We start from the raw sequence: 21,465 nt of genomic DNA, 5'->3' as shown, positions 1-21,465 counted from the left end.
AACTCAATGGTATTATTTTCTTCACACAAAAAAAAGTCACAGGATATGAAACATACCGAACTGTAATGTGATCCCTTTTAGCAGTATCTTCAATGTATACACGTATTTTCCAATAGTAATTTCCTCAGTTGACTTTGTTATTTTCTATAAACCCAACAAAGGACTAACCCAATTGCCGAAGTTTTATCTTATCTTCCATCTGTCAAATCTTAGGTTTGTGTAATGCAACTGCTTTCAGTTACAGAAATATATGCTCTCTCATAGTATAAAAGAAATACAGACAAACATATATGAAACATGGTAACATCACAAGTCATGACAAGTCTAGGAAGTTGAATACGGCTTTGAATCCTTTTTATATGCAGATTCTGAAGGAGTGGACTTTCCTATCAGTGCTTTAGACTATTTTATCACTTCATTCATACTGACTATTCTCATGCAATTGGAGGGATAAATTTACTAAATAATGACAGATATCTATGCCTCAGGTATCATACCCTTTGTAAAATGCACACTGATGGAAACCCGTTACTTTAGCTGTGTTCAAAGTTAATAACAGTATTTAAAATCTAAAACTATTTCTGGACCTTTGGCTCACATACATTTTTTAGCTTGGACCAGACATCTTGACTAAGCGGTATGTCGGTATGGCCAGAAACTATATCCCTAAGACATGACTAACACAACAAACAGGGAAACCCAAAGTCATCATTTATTAACTCACGGACAGTACTGATGCATTGTGAGATGCGTGCTTTGTGTTTTCCAGAAGAGTGGGATTATACAGACGGGCTGTGATGAATCTCAACAGACTGAAACCATAAAGTATGCATCCGGTTTCTTTCACCCTTGAGGTAAAAACGATACAAGAGTTGAACCTGGACACACAATACCTGTGCTGAGTGTTAAGGAAGAAATATCTTACAAAAAGTACAACACGACAATTCAATCTCAGCAAATTGTAGCGACCGCAACACAGATGCAGAGATTTGGGTATTGAACCTTGTAAGAGTGGTAGGTCTTGAGGAGATGGCAAATATCTCATTGCTGTAAAAACACTAACCAGTAGCTGTTTGCATATGCCATAGGGTTAACAGTTATATTGATTTAACTATGTGCTATATTCAATAATACGTTCTTGCTTTAATAATGCAAAGTGTGGGCATAAACTTTGGTGGTTTATATTCTTAAGTCTATTTTTTCTGCAGACAGTCATACATTTAAAGTGTTCTCTAAATACTGTCTACTTTAATTCCAATTTGTATTTCCTTTACTTTGACAGATACTATAATTAAATATTTAAGTTGCAGACTCAGAGGCGATCTCTGCCTAACATACAAAGCTATGTCAAACCCAGAGCTGTTGGACATGCTCCACTTAAATAAATCCCAATCCCTCCGAGCTACATGCTCTAGGGACCTAAACCTTGTCACTACAATAAACAGAACATGCTGGAGGGATAGAATCCTGTCTCAGAGACTTCTCATACTCTGGAACAAACTACCTATCTATATCAAACAAAGCTCCTCATTAGCACTCTTCAAGAAAAATCTTGATGATTGGATGGGAAAAAGGAAATTTACCACGGGGATCACCTCTGTGGCTCTGCTCGACAGGGGCACAGGAAAATAATTTTCTTGGGTGGCAAAAGCCAGGGTACCTTTTTGGCTAGGCTTATATAGGCCCAACGGCCAATAGCCTAGTACCTACCTATGAACTTATGAACCTATGTCTTTGCAGTTCATTGGCTGCATGAATACATTTGCTGTTGCATATACTTTAAGGTCATGGCAGATTCTTCAGATATGTCCTCTAATATGATGAATAGTTGATTTTATAGATTTAGTCACCGCTACACACTGTTCTTAAATTTCATTAGAGTAAAGGCTCCTTTCCCTCCCCTGTTAATCTCAGGTGGAGTTTTATCTTGGTGTGTGCCATCTAGTGGCTGAAAAAGTACAGTACTGATGTCTTGAAATTTACTGTCAGGGGACTGTTATTTTACACCAATTTCTAATTACGCAGTCGACGAGAGAAAACGCATTGCTGTTGGCAAGGTTCTGCTTCTATGAATTCCCTGTACCCAAAGCAATAATTGTTAACCTGTCATACAAGTCTGAATGGAAATTCGTATGTGGCAGCAAATAAAAACAATAGACTAGACAAGTCTCAAATGAAGGGTCTGTATTTATGCAGTTTACAAATAGCATTCTTGCATATAAGCATTTCAAGATAGAAAAAAACTATTTAACTATAGATAGTTTTAAGGGTATGTCTTGTGTCTGGTATGAGATATTTATGGGCATATTCCTTAGCTGAGACATGGGGAATATACATCTGCAAATGCAATTGCGGTCAATCACCTGTTCAGTGAGTATGTTACAACCATAAATCTGTTTTGTTGGTAGTTTCTAGTCAAAGTTTAGAAGTCATATACAGCGGATTAATAAGCTCTATTTCTTTATTAAAATGTATTTATACAGCAGCACTGAAAAAAATTAAATTATTAGTGAATTCTTTTGTAATACATTCCATCAATTTCAGTTGCTGTTAGAAGTGATTACCTTATTGCTTTTTATTGTTTATTGGTCCCAAATTTCAAAGTAAATGCAATGAAATTTAGAAAATGCTTTGTAAATAGTATAACCGTTTTAAAATGTAATACTCTTTGGTAGACTAACTTGGTAGACACGCTTCATTCTTGAAACAATGTTTTATTGTTGTCATGTTTTTGTTAAATACATACAAATTTTATGACGGTTACATTTTAGAAATTTTGTTACTGTACAAATCTATAGTTATTGTTACATAGCTTAGTAGGGATTATAAAAGTTCATAAAAACTATAGGGTCTTTAACACTATGTAGTGTAATTTAATGCTTAGTTAAGCTGTTTATTCTTGAAACTAGTTCTTTAACATGACAAAAAAACTCTTATTCATTATCTATCACTTCTAGAAAGGACTACTTTATACTGTAACATTTGTTTCCTTGATTAAGATGAAGTATAAACATTTATCAGTTACAAACATTTAAAAATATTCTTAAGAAATCGTAAATAATTATATTTTACACTAAATTCATAATTACTGTTAAACTCCTTAATAATTGATTTCCTTTTTTATTTTTTTTTTTCTTAGTAATTTGTCTCATGGCTGAAATCAAACAATCTCCAGAAATTATAACTTGGTGCTCTGAAATAATTTCCTTTAATTTGTTCTTAGAAATGACAGTTAATCTGATTGAACAGTCTTGTTTTATCAGATTAGGAGAGTCTTTCACTTCATGCTTGTTAAAGGGATATTTAAAGCTATTGTTTATTTGTTTGTTGAGACTACTTTACATTTCTATTTTTTATCTACTGGTCTCAATACAGACTTAAGTTATATTTCTAATAAGAAAGATCAATCTGTCTTTATTGTATAAATTTTATAAGAAAGGTACACAAAAATCTGAATTACAAAAGTACTTTGGACTTGAGTCAAATACAAAGATTTCATAAACAAATACTGACTTAACTTTACTTTCTCTTAACACTAATGGATTAAATAATCCAAAGAAAAGATCTAATTTACTAAGATATCTAAAATTAAATAAAGCACAAGTGATATTTTTACAAGAAACTAATTTTAAAGTAAATAACTATATATGGAATCCAAATGGATATTTAAAACTATCATATTCCTCATATAACAAAAAAAACAAACAAACAGAGGAGTCTTAATACTACAGAAGAAAAATGTCACTAATCCTCAAATAATTTATAACTATGAAGACAAAGATGGACTTATAGCAACTGTAATAAGATTTAATAACAGAATTTGGACACGTATGGTACGTTCAAGTGTGGGAATTGTTCTCAGTGTAAATATATTTGTACCAAAGAGAGTACTACTCTAAACAATTCCCTAAGGACAGAGGTAAGATTTGAAAGGGGTAATTGTCAAACTATAGGTGTGATTTATTTGGCTTTGTGCAAAACCTGCCCTAGTTTTTATGTCGGAAAGACAGAAAGATGATTAAGAGACAGGATTTATGAGCACACATACCAAATACTCACTAAAAATCAAATAATGCCTTGTCTAAACATTCCACAGATTGTTCTGGTTTTTCAGGTTTTGAGTTTGCCACTTTAGAAAGGGTGTTAAAAAAAAAAACCTAGAGGGGGCAATTTTAGAATCACATAGAAAGAGAGCCAAGGTGGCAAATTATGTTGCAAGTCAAGTCAAGTCCCTGGGCTAAATGATGTTATTTCTATTAAGCCCTTGTTATACAAAAAAGTGGATTTAATGAAATAAAAGTTATGGAGAAGTATATAAATATATATATATATATATATACACATAAATACATTTATATATATATATATATATATATACACATAAATACATTTATATATATATATATATATCTTATAATTTTAGACATACATACTTATTTTCTCTTTATACATTTATGTGCTTCTTTAGGACATGTATTTTATATTGATTATTTTGTATTTTAAAGTTTTAAAAATGTTAGCAATTGTTTTTATAATATAATTAATAGGATGATGTCATTTTTTCAATGATGTAATTGAGTATTTAAAGGGGAATTTTGGAGGGAAAAGATTGATTCTGATGAAATCCCTGCTTTAGAGGGAATCAATCAACTGTTTTGGAAAATATCTGGAAATTTTAATAATAAACGAATGGTTTGTGAATCCATGTGCAGCAGCAGTGCCTTCTTGGTCGACAGAATTTGGACACTGGTAAACATATATTGGTTTCCTGGCGTTGGAGTAGGGACAGTCAAAAAACACATAGACATTATTTAAGTGTTTAAGGGCAATCTAATAGGAGGAGGTTTTAACTGCATTCTGGATAATTCAGAGACCACTAATAAGAGACTTCTCCATCTTAACCCCATGGGGAAAGCTCTTAAGAAATGGACTGAAAATTTAAATCTAATTAACACATTTAGATACAAAGAGGACAATTCATTATTGTTTTCCCATAGTGGCTATATATTTAATACCCAAACAAGAATTGATAAAATCCTTATATCTCAAGACTTAAGTATGAAAATAATTATTCCATAATTCCTTGTCCCTTTTCAGATCACAATTCACTCATTCTCAAACTTCAAATAGACTTTAAGAGTTTAACTTTTACAAAAAGAATTCCAGCTTATATCACCAAACTAAAACAATTCAAACCATGGTTAGACTCAGAAATACAATATTTCTTAGATACAAACTATACTGAAGATATAAATATAGTTATCTTGTGGGATACCCTAAAGGTGTATTTATATGGCAAAATAATAACATGGTTTAATAACAAAAAAAAAGAATGGGAGTCTGAATTAGTTAATATCCAAAAAACAAATCATAGAAATTAATACAAATGATTCAAAGGATTCAAACAAAAAAAAAAGAAATTGAGGAACTAAACAAAAAATACAATGAATTTTTAAACCACAAAACCAACTAAATTGGCATAAGAAAAAATAAAACCTAATTCATATTCTGCTTTTCCAAAACATATGCATAACTTAATTATGAGAATAAAAAGACAATCCATTGAAAATATTACAAACATTATTCATGAAGGGAAAAATAAAGTTTTGGATACAAGTAATATTTCTGACGCCTTTAAACACCACTATGCAGTACATTATAGAAATAATAATTCACATCATAATTTTTCAAACTTGTATTTGGATTCTTCTAAAATAAAAAAATACCAGAAAAATTAAAAATAGATATCCAAAAACAAATTTCTCTCAAAGAAATAACTGAAAAAATTAAAGAAAGTACAAATAATAAAGCACCAGGAATTGATGGAATTACTATTAAACTATATAAATTATTCCCAAGCTCAGCAATATCAATCCTACATAAAACTCTAAATGAAACACATTTGCAAAACATAATTCCACCTTCATGGAGATGTTCACTAATCACCGCTTTTATAAAGGAAAATAAAGACCCTAAACAATGCAGTTCATATAGACCAATGTCACAACTTAACAATGATTATAAAATCTTCATGTCTATTCTGGTTAATAGAATTAAAAATCATTGATACACATCATAAGTGTTTTTATATAACAGACTTACTCATGATAAATATTCAAAGAATTTTAACTATTATAGACTTTCTAAATAGAGATATTCAAGAAGCCCTTATAGTTGCTCTAGACATTGAAAAAGGATTTGATTCACTTAAATGGAACTACCTTTTCAAAGTTCTAGAAATTTATGATTTGCCTATACAATTACTTTAATAAAATATATATAAAAATAATCTCGTTTATGTAAAATTGGGTCCATTTACCTCAGAAGCCATTGAAATTACCAAGTGTACAAAACAAGGTTGTCCCATGTCCCCTATCTTATTCGTTTTAGCAATATAACTAATTTTTCCAATAAAACGATATGTTCCAAAAATTAAAAGGTATTGATATATATATGGTCAGTTCAACTTGAAAATAATACTCTTTGCTGATGATATACTCCTTACTCTAATTAACTCGGATGAAACCTTACATGAATTAGACCTACAAGTTGAAAATTTTTGTTATATTTCAGGCCTACATGTCATCAAACCTAAGTCCAATTTTATGTTATTAAAGAAAAATAATATTCATTTAAATCTAAATCATATAATTGGTAAACAGGTCTCCTACTTAGGGATAGTATTATGTGAAAACGTGGATTTAACTTTAACCACAAACTATAATAATACTGTGAGTACTATAAAAACATATATTGAAAAATGGAATAAATTGTACCTAAAATATGAGGATAGATTGCAACTAATTAAGACGGTTTTACTCCCAAAAAAAATTATATAGCACAAGCTATTCCCATGATCCCTAATTAAAAAGTCTAAAAGAAATAAATACAATTCTTATAAACTTCCCTCGGTTTCCAAAAAGAAACAGAATAATCTTGTTATATCACATAAGGCCCTGGGATTTAGGAGGGAGTCATTTTCCAGGTTTAGAGACCTACATGAAAGCATTCATTTTTAAAATAGTCATAAATTGTATAGATCCAAAATTCTCTTCTGCATGAAAGTCTATACATACTATTATCTTTCTAAATGAAAATACATTATCTATAAATCTATTACTAAATAAACAAAATAATCTTTGGCATACTTGCAGTGTTAATCTGCAATACATTAACCCTACTAATCTAAATTATATAAACTACATTTACAATTTAGAGGTTTTATCAATAATAATACTGATATAAAATTATGGTTGGAACCATTAGCGCCCTTTAGATCCACAAAAAAATTCTTAAAATTCATAAGAGTACTCAATATATGGGAATCAAAAAATTTCACATGCTGGCAGCACTGGATGAAAAAATCTGATGGTCCTAGACATACAACAATTAAAAAATACATATGGTTTATCAAGCTCAGACTGGTTAGTTCTTCATAGTATACATTCACATGCACACGTTCTATGCAGAATAATTGATAATTCTTCCTTTAAATCTATGCCTAAACTTATATACTTCATGCATGAAGTATTATATAATGATATTAATTGGACCAATTTAACATCGAAATTATATAAAATCTTAATTATAAAACCAATCCCAAACAAAATTATTGGAATTTTATCATTAGAGAGCATTCAATAAATTTATCACTTGAAAATAAAACTAACCCTCTATACTCCATTAAAATAACCTCTAACTTACAAATTTGGAATATTTTCACATGGAAATTTCTGCATAGAGCTTTTTATATGCCCAACAAGATAGCTAAATTTAACTCTTCCACAAATGTCATATGTTGCAGATGTTCACTAAGATGTGCAGCAGACTGGTCGCACATTTTTATGATTGTAAACAAAGAAATATTGGGAAGAGATTAATAAATTCCTTCAAGCCATCTTTACAGATTAATTCGTCTTAAAGTAATTGATTCTTCTGAATATTACTGAAAGTTCTGTAATGAAGAACAAATATATTTATCTTATTTGGACTATACTAGCAGTAGCTAGGAAATGTGTAACAAGAAAATGGAAATCCTCCTCTGAACCTACTATTGAAGATTGTCTAACCTTATTGAAAGAATCTACGTTGTTGGAAATAGAAGTCAAGGAACTGAGAATATACCCTAAGAAATGGACCATAACTCCTTGGGAGAAAGTTCTCTCCCTTATTGAGACACTTAAAGCAACTACTGCCTCTTCTGATTGTTAAATTAGTTGTTAGTCTCTCTCCTCTCAATGTGTAACTCAACCACTTTTACAGATTGCTCCCTTTTATTGAAGGTCAACTGTATATATTGTACAGAGTTTGGTTAAAATTTATTCATTTAGAAAATGTAACTGTCAAAATTGCTATATTTGAAAATAATAAAAATTATTTGAGTAAAAAAATAAACTAATGCACTAATCATGTACTGTCAAGAGGCAATGTTACAACTGCTTTTTGAAAAAAGTAGCCTGAAATACCATGACCAGCAGTCTAATATGACATATTCCAAAAATCATGGATTTGTGTGTGTAAAAGAATGACAATACAGTTGGAGTAGAATTGCAAATAATGGTAGTAAAAATCATTTAGGAGATTCTGCTAACAAAAAATTCAAGATAACAGCAGAAAAGCAATATGGACTGTAAACTGGAAAATGCACTGCCTCATTTAAAATAGTGAGCAATCGTACAACTCTAAACAGTATCTTGTACAACATAAAAACAGTCTAAAAAAATTGCCCTTGTTAGGATCATCATAAACAAATAACATGCACTTACATTACATGGAATTCCACAATAAATGAAAAAAAGATCTGGTCTTAGACTTACATCAATATCTTCCTGAGTGAAAGTTTCTGGATCTTCCCCCATCATATTAGCTAAATGCCTCTTTCCAATATTAAATTTTTCTATCTGTTTTCTAACAAATTCATCGGAAAACTTTTCTGGGCCTGTTGCAGCAACATTCCTCTTCTGTAGGTGTGAACTACTGCATATTGATCTGCTACATAACTAAACAAAATAGAAAGGAAAATGAATATTTCAAATACCATGTCTAAATAATATGCTTACATACTGTCACAATAATATACACTTCTCAAAATACAAACTTTTTATTAAAAATTACATATTAAACTATTCAACAGATCAAGTCCTTCAGACAGATGGGTCAATACAGTTTTTTTTCCGGTTTCAGCTGTATTAACGTGTTTTTATAACATGACAAAAACAAACTAGCAGTTACCCAACAGATACTAAGCTTAAAAAGTTATATAACCATTTGCAAAAGTTCCATGTCTCTCATTTTGGAATAAGCAGCAACAGTACTAATGAAACTCTACCAATTATGGAAATTTACTATATTTTATTTGTAATATAAAATCTTTATTTTCTGGCAGAATGGAATTTAACATGCTTTATTCGCAAGCCCTGCACCCAGTTTGCACATTTTCGGTATCAAAACAATTAAACACTTTTACATTTGAAACCTAGTAATTATTTGTTTCCAAACAATAGGAAAACCTCTAGTTCTAGACATTGTGACTAATTGCTGCGCTGAAACTGAGATAACAATTGTAAAACAAGTCACTTATTTTCTTGAAGATTTGCAAGTTAAGTCTGTATGTTCAGGCTTCAACTATTAAAACATACATCTGCACAGGTATATAGTTTGCATACATTTCTGTTCTTTTCCAGTATGGTACACTGTGGTTACATTTAACTCAGTACTTTACACACACATCTGCACCAGTAGCTTAATATACACAACATATAGTTCTCTTACATTTGTAAGACAAGCATATGAATCATATTACTATTCACAAATGGCATATGATTATTAAATTCCAGATAGCTGGACTGGCAGTATGTCCCTGGTGTCACAACAGTAATGGGCACTTATGATAATGACAGAGCTACCAGAAACTGGCCCATCTTTGTAAACTCTGTGACTTGGCTTCAGATGCAACGACCACTCAGACAATAGAATTTTTCCTGGCCAATGACACACACACTCCCTTCCTGTTAGCAAAATCACAACCAACTCTCTCAATTTCTGAGATGATTTCAAATGCTGAGGAATATCAGAGCTTGAAAAAAAGGTAGAAAGGAGGTTCATCATATATAAGTGGATAGTGTTAATGCTAATGAGCTAGCAGCATTTATATTTCACTTAGTACAGACTTCCTCCTAAAAATAAGTTACAATAAAGATCTCATGAAGACTAGGCTAGACTACATCTACAGAGACTGGCTTTTATTTCTTAAAAACCTCCTGGTATAAAATGGTATATGGTAAAACAGCTGCCAGAACTGGAGAAATACTAATGATCAACAGAAATGAACATATTTGTTTTCAACATTTTCTGTGTTTGCAACTATAGCGATAAACCATGTTTTCACTGAATTTGTTATGTGCACTCTTCTTTCACTAGATGACAATTTCAGAGAAAACTAAGAAGTTTGGATCCACACATTGTATTCCTCTCTGCAACTGATATATTCTTACTTGTTACCAGAAAAGAATCAATAAAATATTTAATTAAAAGTTATGTACCCACTGTGACGCCTCTGCACTGGCCCAGTAATCAAGGAGCCTTAATCCTCACCACTGGCAAAAGTGGGGGACGCACATACTGGGAGGATGAAAAGTACACACACAGTAAAGTGCAATTTCTCTTAAGAGCACACAGAGATCATAGTCAGTCTGGGGCTGGTTTCTCCCTCTTTCTTCAGATCCCCAGTAAGACTCCCCACTGACAAAGTTATAGGGTTGAGAGCTCAGCTGAGTGGCCAAACCAAGATCTCCAGTACCCTCTCTGTCCAACCAGTGCTTCGTGTCCCTGCCCAAGTAGGTGACACACACACTGAGATCTGATTTGTATACAAACACACACGCACACACACACTCCTGGGAAAGGCTGGCACAGGTTTACTAGCTATGCCTCCTTCTGCCCAGACTATAAGGTAGTTCCGAGCACCGCCAGCCACTCTTATCAGCTACTTTAAGGCCCTTAGCAAAGGGTGACCAGTCTTACTGTGTAGTGTTACTATTAATCCAAATGGTAGTTTGACCAAGAGCAAGGCTATTTAGGAGTGGCCTGTACAGTGTCACCAAATAGAATTGCAAGTACTTTAAGAGCTTAAATAAGTTTCACAAATATCAGCCACAATGATATTAATAAAAGAACGAGACAATACTCAGTAAACACAGTCAGAGTTCAGAATCACAAGAAATATTTAAAACATTGCAGAACAGTCTAAAATAAATAAAGAAAACATCTAAGTGATACTTTACTATATTCCTATCTGAATCTCAAGAGTTACTATGCCGTAAAAACGTACTTACAGAACAACAAGCAGACAGAAGTGGTGATGAGTGGATGTTGTCAGGTCAAAGACAAATACAAAGTGCCCAGTTTCTCTCTCTCAGAGAATTCTTGAAATTAATATCAAGTATTACTGCTGGGTTAGCTTGGATGACATCACTTTTTGTTACCTGACTTAAGTTCCCAAGCTAAACCCCCAGTACTACCAACATTTAACATCTCTCTGTGAAAATACATAGCCTTCAGATGCTTTCAACTGCTAAAAGACATATAATACAGCACAACAGAGAGTCCCCTAGTGTAGACATCCTGTCTCTTGACTGAAACTTTTACAGCACAATCCTAAAACAATTTAATTTCAACTATTTTCTTGAAGTTTTCTAAGTTAATCTTTTATATTCCAGTTGCCACTGTTAAAATATATACATTTACATAGCTACAATAGTTTATATACACTTTTGTTCTAAGCCAGCAGGGCATGCTGTGATTACATTTTAGTTTAGTACAAAACATACAGTTCTAACACAGTTGTAGCACAAGCATCTTACATGAAGCATGTTGGTATTCACAAATGACACATAACCACTTACAAAATTCCAGATAGCTGGGCTGGCAGTATCTCTTTCTGTCACACTTCTATATAAATCATATGAATATTCACAGATGACATACAATTTACAAAACTCCTGATAGCTGGGATGGCAGTATTTCCCTTTGACACACCTACCATAACTAGGCATCTGTGTTGCCCATTTTCATTCCTCCTTAACACATGGATTCAGATCTGATCCTTGGATCCAACTTGGCCACATACTCCAGACTTTGGTGCCAACTCTCGGGGTTCTCCCTCTACCCATAATGCCTTTAGTCCATACCCATTACCTTAGATCAAGTTTGTTGCCATAAGGCCCCTATAACTAGGCAGAGAAAGGAATAGCCGACAGACAAAAGAAGGGCTCAAACAGGAACTCTAAGTTCCAAAACACAGTCAAACAGGTTTTTACAGAAGATTCAAGGATGGGGGATGGATGAGAGGGAAAAAGGAAAATGGACACATACCTAGTTATGGTGAGTACATAACTTAAAATCGGATGTTGTTTTCATTCTTCTTCAACACATAGGAAAGAGTCCCCAGTTACGCTGACCTTGAAGGATAATCCGGAGTACCGCTGAACCAAAGGAGGCTATGTTTCTAGATATAATATCCAGTTTGTAATGAGTAACAGAGGTATGAGCACTGGACCATGTGATTGCTGCACAAACATCAACAGATGTTCTTGATGAAAAAACAGATGAAGCAGCCATGGATCTGGTTAAATGACCTTTGGGTGGTTTTGGTAGGGGAATGCCTTGTTGTGAATAGAACCAAGAAATGCATTCAGTACTCTGTCTGGCTAAAGTGACTTTAGAAACAGGGAAACCCATTCTATTTGGTGAAAAGGAAACAAATAGTTGATCTGATTTTCTGATTTGTTTTGTCCTGTGAAGGTAAAAGCAAAATTGTCTGCATACATCAAGAAGATGAAGCATGTACTCTCTTTTATTTGAAAAATTTGAAAAGATGACTGTAAATGAATGGCTTGGTTAACATTAACTTCAGAGGTTACTTCGGGTAAAAAGGAAGGGTTTGGCTGTAAGGTGATCCAAACTTTATAGAAAATAATCTAAGGGGTCTTTGAAGAAACAACCTGGAGTTCAGATGTCCTCTTTGCAGAATTAATGTTTACTAAGAAAAATTGTTTTTCCATGAAAGGAATTTTAGATCAGTTTTAGCTGAAGGTTTAAAAGGTTTATGAGCTAGACTTTGTAGCACAACATTCAGATCCCAGGGAGGTGAAGGATCCTTTATTGGTGGTCTGAGAAGAAAAATGCCTTTTAGAAATGCTTTGCATAATTTGGAAGAAGCCAATGAATAATTTCAGTCTCCTGTATGAAAAATAGAGATGGCTGCCAATTGTAGCTTAATCGTAGAAAAACTAGTTCATTCTTTAAAGAGGATTGCCAAAATTCAAGTACTGCAGAAACGGAAGCAGAAAAATGATCAACCTCATTTTTTAAGGTCCAGAGAAAGAATTTTTCCCACTTGCTCTTATAAACTTTCTTAGTAGAGTCTTTTTGCAAAAATAAAATAATGGTACGTACAGGGGAGGAAAGACTGGGTTGTCTAACCATTACTGAAGTGGAGAATGGTTAGTCTAACAGCCTGGATATTGGGATGTTAGATTCCTGAAGGGTGTGTGAGAGCAGACATGGGGACTGCTCTAGTACCCATACGGTATATGATGAGACCATAGAAAGGGGAACCATATATGTGGAGACCAATAATGAGGATGACTGTGCTCTTCAGCCAGCTTGTTTTCGGTAGAAATTCAGGAATCAAGGTAATAGAGTGGGGATAGGCATAAAGAAGTCCGGAGGGCCAAACTTGCATAAGCGCCTCTCTCAGTGACTCCCCTGGGAGAGGGATAAAAGCAAAGTACCTGCTGCATTTGTTGGGGTACGTAAAAGATCACAGAAAGGTTGTCCCCAACAGAAAATCCTTTCTGCCACAGAATGACTGAGAGACCACTAGTGAGGCATCAGAACGGATCTACTTAATTTGTCTATTAACATGTTGGTTTTCCCTGGTATGTGCATTGCAACTATAAAGCAATCTGAGGACATTGCCCATTCCCACACTCTCATGGCCTCTCTGCAGATGGGATAAGACTGAGGTCCTCCTTGTTTGCTGAAGAACCAAGCCACAGGCATGTTGTTGGTCTGAATCACAATACTTCCTAAAGGAAAAGCATTTTGAAAGGCCTGCAACTCTAGTAGAACTGCTCTCATCTCTAGTATATTGATATGCAGACTGCTCTCTTGAGGAAGGGGGACCACGTGGCTTGGACTGTTCTTCCCGGGAAATGCCCCACCCCAGTTGGGAGGCATCTGTAGTCACTGTGGCCACTGGGCCAAGTAGAATAAAGGGTAGTCTTAGGTGAATGTAGTCTGACTGGATCCACCATCTGATGTGATGTTTGCAAATAGGAGTAAGTGACTGGAAAGGCTAGGGGGTGTTGAATAGACCAGGGAACAGCTAGAGACAATTAAAAGACACGCATAAAGAATCATGCTAAAGGAAGCAACACAATCGCAGCTGACATAGATCCTAGTGTTTGAAGAACTGATCTGGCTGGGGGAGATAAGCAGATGGACCAGATTCCTGAGGGTGGATTTATGATGAACTGGTAGTGATGCTATCTGTGCTGTTGCATTCTGTTGTGTACCAGTAAACCCCAGCCTCTCGAATGGTGTCATGTTTGATTTGGCACAATTTACTGTTATCCCTAGTAACTGACACATACACAGCAAATATTCCCTGGACTGGGGGTGGTAAGAAGCCAGTCATCCATATCAGGAAATGCTCAGAATCCTTTGAGTATCAGATGAGCAGCTACTACTGCCATGAATTTGGTAAACACCCCGGGGGCTGTGGTGAGTCCACAGGGCGGGGCTCTGAACTGGTAATGACGGACTCTCAGCCGAAAGTGTCAATGTCTTCTGAATCACCTATTTTGATGTCACAGTATGCATACTGAAGATCTACAGAACACATCCAATTGTTCTTGTAAAGATCAGGAATTTCAACTTTTTTTCATACTGGTTCAAACTGCTGAGGACCAAAATTGGCCTGAGGTCCCACATCTTTCTGGGCACTAAAAAGAAGCACGAGTAAGTTCTTATTTGGTCTGGTGGGACCTCTTGCAGGACTTTTTTTCTAGCATCTTTTGAAATTCTTGTGCTGTCACTTTCCTCTGACTGGGTGGAACATTGGGAAGTTTCTTTCTTTTGTGAAAAGGAACTTGGAAAAATGGATGGGAATAACCTCTTGATATTATCTTTGGCACATAGCCATCTTCTGTTATGTTTGCCCAAGTGCCTAGGTGCAGGGATTACCTCCAGAGTTGGACAGTCAGGCAGTACTTCAGGAGTACTGGAAGGGTCTGCCCAGAAAATAATCCTGGGTCTGTCGGAAAAAGAATCCTGGAAACCCTGGTTTTCCAGGTCTCCTCTGCCTCTAGGCAATGTCTCCTATAGGACTTCCTCCTCTGCCTCTGGAGGAGCTGGCCCCATACAGATTTTCGAAAGGTCCCAGAGTTCTTCCTGCAGGAGACAGTTTAGCAATTGTTTCTGAATATATTTTTCAAGTATTTTGGAGGGGGGGTAAGATTGCTACAGGTCTAAAGTTTGTAATGTCTAATGAATTTCCTCCTTTGTGCAGAGGGATAATGTGTGACTTTCTAGAGAAAGGGAATGTGGGATTCCTGGACTGACCTATTTATAAGGATCGAGAAAGGGTAAGGAATGCTATTGGCTGTTATTTTAAAGGTATTTGCTTGGAAGGTCATCAGTTGAAGTACAGTATGGTTTGAGTTTAGGAGTAGTTTTATATAGGATGTGGTCACCGGTTTGACGGTGAAAGTAGATGTGGTACATCACTGCTGGGCAGGGTTAGGATTAAATGCTGGGGAATCCTTGGTTAGAGATGCTACACTATCTATGAAATAAGAGTTGAATTGTGCTGTGGTTTTGAGTGCTGAGTTATTCCACTCTCAGGTCCTCAAGTTAAACCTGCTTACATTATAAATGCACAAAATTCTCAGTGAAAATGCTTAGGAGTTCACCCTTGTGACACAGCTTCAGCAGTATCTGGGTCAATGTACTGACCCCAAGCTCTGAAAGGAAGGAGAAAACCTCTTCTAAATCATCATATTATCCTGAAGCAATAAAGTTAATACTTATTATAAAAAGAGATGGAGGAAAGACTAGAGTGAGTCAAAGCAAGAAAGTATGGGGAAAGATTAAGATCAGACAGACGGTAAAATGTTTAAGATGAAAGTAGGTTAGCAGAAGTTACACTGATAGAGAACCACAGTAAGGCAGTAATACCAGTGTATATACACAACTGTAAAGAATGAGTTATAACATAGCACTAAACTGATGAGCAAAAAAACTTCACTTACCGACATTCCTGGGATTAACCAGTGTATGAAAACACCAGAAGCTGACATTATAAACTTGTTAAAGGACACAGGTTCACCTTTTTCTGCAGTCTTAGAACAAATAGAAATATAATAACACGTGACACATACCTGCACTGTGAGGAGGTTGGTGGTTGAGTGAAAGAGGAAAGAACTGTGAGGAAGTTGGTGGTTGAGTGAAAGAGGAAAGAATAGTGAGGGGATATTTAGCAATGCATTTTAGTACAGTGAACCCCACCTCCACCCTCAGGTCTAATTATAACAGAGAGTTAATTAGTTTATAGCCAATAGAAATCAAACAGCAGAGAGGTGCCAAGTAATAAGAAGTTATGTACTCACCATAACGTTCCATCTGAGTAGGTCAACTTCATTTGTCAGCAACCTATGGGATTCGGATCCGAGCCGGCAGTTTTCAACAGCTTTAGATCCAAGCTCCAAGCTCCTCCCCTACCCATAATCCCCTGCCAACCCTGACTGACCTCAGATCAAGTTTGCCCAAAAGCAGATACTGCCCGAAGACTAATACTTTCAAGATAAAGTGGGTAACACCCATGGACCTGAGTATGAAAACATTCATAAGTGAGGGGGCAGGAGGGAGGGACGGTTGCTGACAAATGAAGTTTACCTACTCAGATGGAATGTTATGGTGAGTACATAACTTCTTAATCTGAAGTTGTTAACTTCATTTGTGCAGCAACCTACGGGACAGAGTCCCCAGCTACCTGGACCTTGGGCGGCCTTCATGGAAGGATGTTCCGGAGCACTGCAGAGCCAAAGGATGCTCTCCCTCTGGAGATAATGTCCAATTTATAGTGATTGATAAAGGTATGAGATGAGGCCCAAGTGGCTGCCGAACAAATATCATCCAAAGAGACTCTAGCTCTAAATGCCGCAGAGGTAGACATAGACCGAGTAGAGAGGGCATGGACTCCCTGAGGTGCGGGCCTGCCAGAACTTTCATATGCTAAAAGGATACACTGCGAGATCCATCTAGACAGCGTGACTTTAGACACAGACTTACCCAAGTTAAATTTGGCAAAGGAGACGAACAACTGGTCAGATTGCCTATGACCAGATGTCCTGTGGATGTAGAAACGAAATTGTCTATGCACATCCAGTGAGTGTAATTTATATTCCCCTTTGTTTTGGTAATTAGGGAAGAAGACTGGTAAGGTTGATGGACTGGTTAATATTCGATTCAGAGGCAATCTTGGGAAGAAAGGAGGGATTGGTCCTGAGGTAAACTCTATCCTTGTGAAAAGTCAAATATGGGGGTTTTACACAGAGGGCCTGTAGTTCAGAGACCCTATGAGCTGAGGTGACAGCGACAAGAAAGGCAGTTTTCCATGACAAGAATTTAAGATCTACTGAAGCTGCAGGCTCAAACGGGGGAGCTGTTAAGGCCTGAAGCACCAGCGTTAAATGCCAAGGAGGGACTACATCTTTCACTGGAGGTCTGAGCAGAAAGGTGCCCTTCAAAAAGGTCTTACACAATTTCGTGGCGATCAAAGGGCCCAGTTCATTTCCCACGTGATAATGAGAGATAGCGGCTAGTTGAACCTTGACTGTGGAGGAGCTCGCCCCCTGATGAAACAGCCCTGACAGGAAGTCTAATACCACTGGCAAAGGAGCTGTGAAAGGATCCAAATTTCGACGTTCCGCCCAAATGGAGAAACGTTTCCATTTGCTACTATAGACCTTTCTAGTAGAAGGCTTGTGTGCTGCTACTAGAATAGTTTTAACTGGGGAAGAGATACCGGGAGTCCTAGCTACAAGTGGAACTGGAGCAGCCAAGCTGTGAGCTTGAGATTGTCCAGATTTGGGACTGAGAGATCTAGGGGGTGGGATATTAGATCTGGACGGGGATCCAGAATCCAAGGGGGATTCACCAGATGAGACCAAAGGTAAGGGAACCAGGGTTGATGAGGCCAGAATGGGGCAATGAGGATTATCCTGCTCCCCAACCGGCTGGCTTTCTGCAGAAACTTCAGCATCAGAGGAAGAGGAGGGTAAGCATGCACCAGAGCGTCTCTCGGTGGTTCCCCGGAGGGGGAAATGAGAGCAAAGTAGTCGTAACATTTTGTGTTAGAGGGAGAAGCAAAGAGATAGCAACAGGGTTGACCCCATTTGGCGAAAATCCGATTCACTATCTCGGGATTCAGAGACCACTCGTGTGGTAACAGGATGGTGCGACTTAGTCTGTCCGCTAAGATGTTGGACCGCCCCGGAATGTGCGTTGCTATAAGAAAGCGGTTGGTGGAGATCGCCCATTCCCACACCCTCATGGCCTCTCGACAGAGTGGGTAGGACCTGGTTCCCCCCTGTTTGTTGATGTACTACACAACAGACATATTGTCTGACTGAATCGCAATAGTTCCTACAAGAAGAAGGTGCTGAAGTGCTTGCAACGCTAATAGCACTGCCCTCATCTCTAGGACACTAATATGCAGAGAGGTCTCCGTGGGGTCCCACGTGCCTTGGACTGTCCTGCCCGAACAATGCCCCCCCCCCACACGGGAGGCGTCCGTGGTCACCATGGCTAGGGGAGGGGCCATAGAAAAGGGGCGTCCTTCCTGGAGGATCTGTGATTGGAGCCACCATAAGAGGGCCCTCTTGCAAGCCCTGCTGAGGGGGATGGGATGGCTCAGAGGAAATCGAAGGAAGGACCACTGGACCTGGAGGGTCCATTGCAAGACCCTCATGTTCAAACGCGCCATTGGCAAAAGGTTGACTGCTGCCGCCATTGAGCCTAGAGCCCTCAGGACCAATTCCGCCGGAGGAGCTGGAGAATGTAGAATGGCCCGCACATGTAGCCTCAGGGTTCGTAGCCGGTCTGTGGTCAAGAAAGCTAGGAGCTGGTTTGTGTCTAATCTTGCCCCTATGAAGTCTATAGTCTGAGTCGGGGTAAGAGACTACTTCTCTATGTTGATAGTGATTCCAAGCCGGGGAGCTAGACGAAGAAAGTAGTTTCTGGCTGCGCAGAGTAGATGTCTTGTCGGGGCGGTCAGGAGCCAGTCACCCAGGTACGGGTAGACCTGGATTCCCTGGAGCCTCAGGTGGGCCGCAATCACTGCTAACACTTTGGTGAACACCCTGGGGGCTGTGGTGAGACGAAAGGGAAGGACCCTGAATTGGAAATGACTGGCTCCTAGCCGGAAGCGGAGGAACCTTCTGGATCGTCTGTCCATCAGAATGTGGTAGTACGCATCCTTGAGGTCTATAGAGCACATCCAGTCATTCTCCCGCAAAAGGGGGAGAATGGATTGAAGGGTGACCATGCGGAACTTCTCTTTGGTTACTGACAGGTTCAGGGAGGAGAGGTCGAGGATAGGTCTCAAGTCCCCCGTCTTTTTTGGCACCAAAAAGAACCTGGAGTAAAACCCCGACCCGCACTGGTCTGGGGGGGACGTGTTGGATGGCTCTTTTTTCCAGCAACTGTTGGATTTCTGTTGCTGCAGCTTCCCTCTGATCGGGTGGGACATCGGGGAGGTATCTGGGGCTGCGTGGGCAAAGAGAAAAGGGAATTTGATATCCTCTGGATATAATGCGAAGCACCCAGCAGTCTGTCGTGATGGACCCCCAAGCTGCTAGGTGCTTTGACAAACGCCCCTCGACTGCCTCCAGAGTGGAGCAGTCGGGCAACCCCTCAGAGGTGTTGCGTGGGTTGGTCCGAAAAGGGTTCTCTGGATCCAAAGTTGCGCAGGCCCCCTCTGCCTCTAGGGCGGCGTCTACCCTGCCCTCCTCTGCCGCGGAAGGGCTGGGAGTCCGGAGTGGGACGGGACTGTTGCGACTTCTGGAACCACATCTTCTTCTGTCCTTTTTGGTTCTTGGAGAAGGACCTCTGGGGAGCAGAGAAGCAGACTCCAACGGCAGACGTCTTCCCGTCCTTCTCGCTCTGGACCAAGTTATCGTGAACAGTTTTGCCAAAGAGGGCAGAGCCATCAAAAGGGGCATTAGCGAAAGATGCCTTGAAGGGTTCAGCGAAATCACAGTGCCGGAGCCAGGCCTGACACCTCATGACAAGGCCCGCTCTGCTGGCTCTAGCGGCTCCCTCCGTGGCATGGGATAGAAGCCGCATAGAGGTGTGGAGTGCAAACTTTTGTCCTCCGCCGACATGGACTCGGGGGGAGGGGGGGTGACGCAGCGTACTCTTTGATAAGGTCCCGCTGCAGCCGAAGCACATGTGCCATGTAGTTCAGCGACCTCACAGAGAAGGTAGCCGAACTAAAGACCCGCTTCCCTAAAAGGTCCATCGACCGAGACTCCTTGCTCGGGGGATGAACCGAGGGACTCTCCTGAGCTAGTTCCCTCTTGGTGGTGGCCGCCACCAACATGGCATCTACAGGGGGACCCTTACTCCAGTGGGACTTGTCAGAGGGTGGGCTAAGAATTTTGTCCGGGCGCTTGGGGATTGGCTCCACAGTGTCCGGCTCCTTCCATGCCCTGGTAGTAATCAAATCTACCAGGGGGTCAGCCGGAGGGAACACCCAAGAAGTAGACAGGCCTGCTTCAAACGCCTCCAGGAACACGGATTCGTCCGAGGTAAGCTTTGGGGCAGACCACCCCCCCCCTTTATCCTGAGCATCTCCATGATGTCACCAAATGAGACATCTTCGGGGGGTGATCTTGGGGAGCCTTCCCCCTCCTCTAAATCCGTGTCCTCAGTCAAGGACTCGGGGGAGTCTAGGTGCCTCCTTTTGCACTTTCGCTTGTGAGGAACCTCCTCGGGGGGGGGGGCTGTCCGAGGAGGTCTCACCAGCCACGTCTTGTTACAAAGGAATGACCTGGGACGTCACAGCAGGCTGTCCCTGGGGCCGGGTGATGGAAGTCGGGCCCAACAGAGAAGGAGTGCAGGGTGGAGCCGTGGCAAGGGCTGGGGGCCTGGAATCTCTCGATAGGGCCCTCTCCACCACGTCTAATGCCGAGGGAGAGCTGCTCTCTCTGGGATCCGAAAGCAGACCCTCCCTTGAATCCGACTGACGGATCGGGGCCGGCGCCGAAGCGATCGGATCCGACGGACCAGTATGCTCCAACCTGGACGGAGCCGAAGGCACACCGATACCGCCGGATCCAAAGCTCAGCCCACGGCTCGGAGAAGAAAATGGACCTGACAGACTCGAGGGAAGTGTCG

General features: G+C 38.8%; 1 protein-coding gene across 2 annotated transcripts in view; it reads right to left on the bottom strand.

The window, feature by feature from the left end:
- MRPS9 (mitochondrial ribosomal protein S9) overlaps window positions 1-21,465 on the bottom strand; it is a 1,235,001-nt gene that overhangs the window by 1,029,090 nt on the left and 184,446 nt on the right. For both annotated transcript variants that reach the window (XM_044070995.1, XM_044070996.1), the window contains one exon: window positions 8,817-8,999. In XM_044070995.1, coding sequence (XP_043926930.1) covers window positions 8,817-8,999 — 183 coding nt within the window. The remainder of the gene's footprint in view (window positions 1-8,816; window positions 9,000-21,465) is intronic.

The sequence above is a fragment of the Protopterus annectens genome, chromosome 5.part0 (assembly GCF_019279795.1).
Source record: "Protopterus annectens isolate FY-2018-M chromosome 5.part0, PAN1.0, whole genome shotgun sequence".
Classification (NCBI taxonomy): Eukaryota; Metazoa; Chordata; order Ceratodontiformes; family Protopteridae; genus Protopterus; species Protopterus annectens.
Note: the sequence above shows the minus strand (reverse complement) of the source record. Positions and strands in the feature narration are given on the sequence as shown.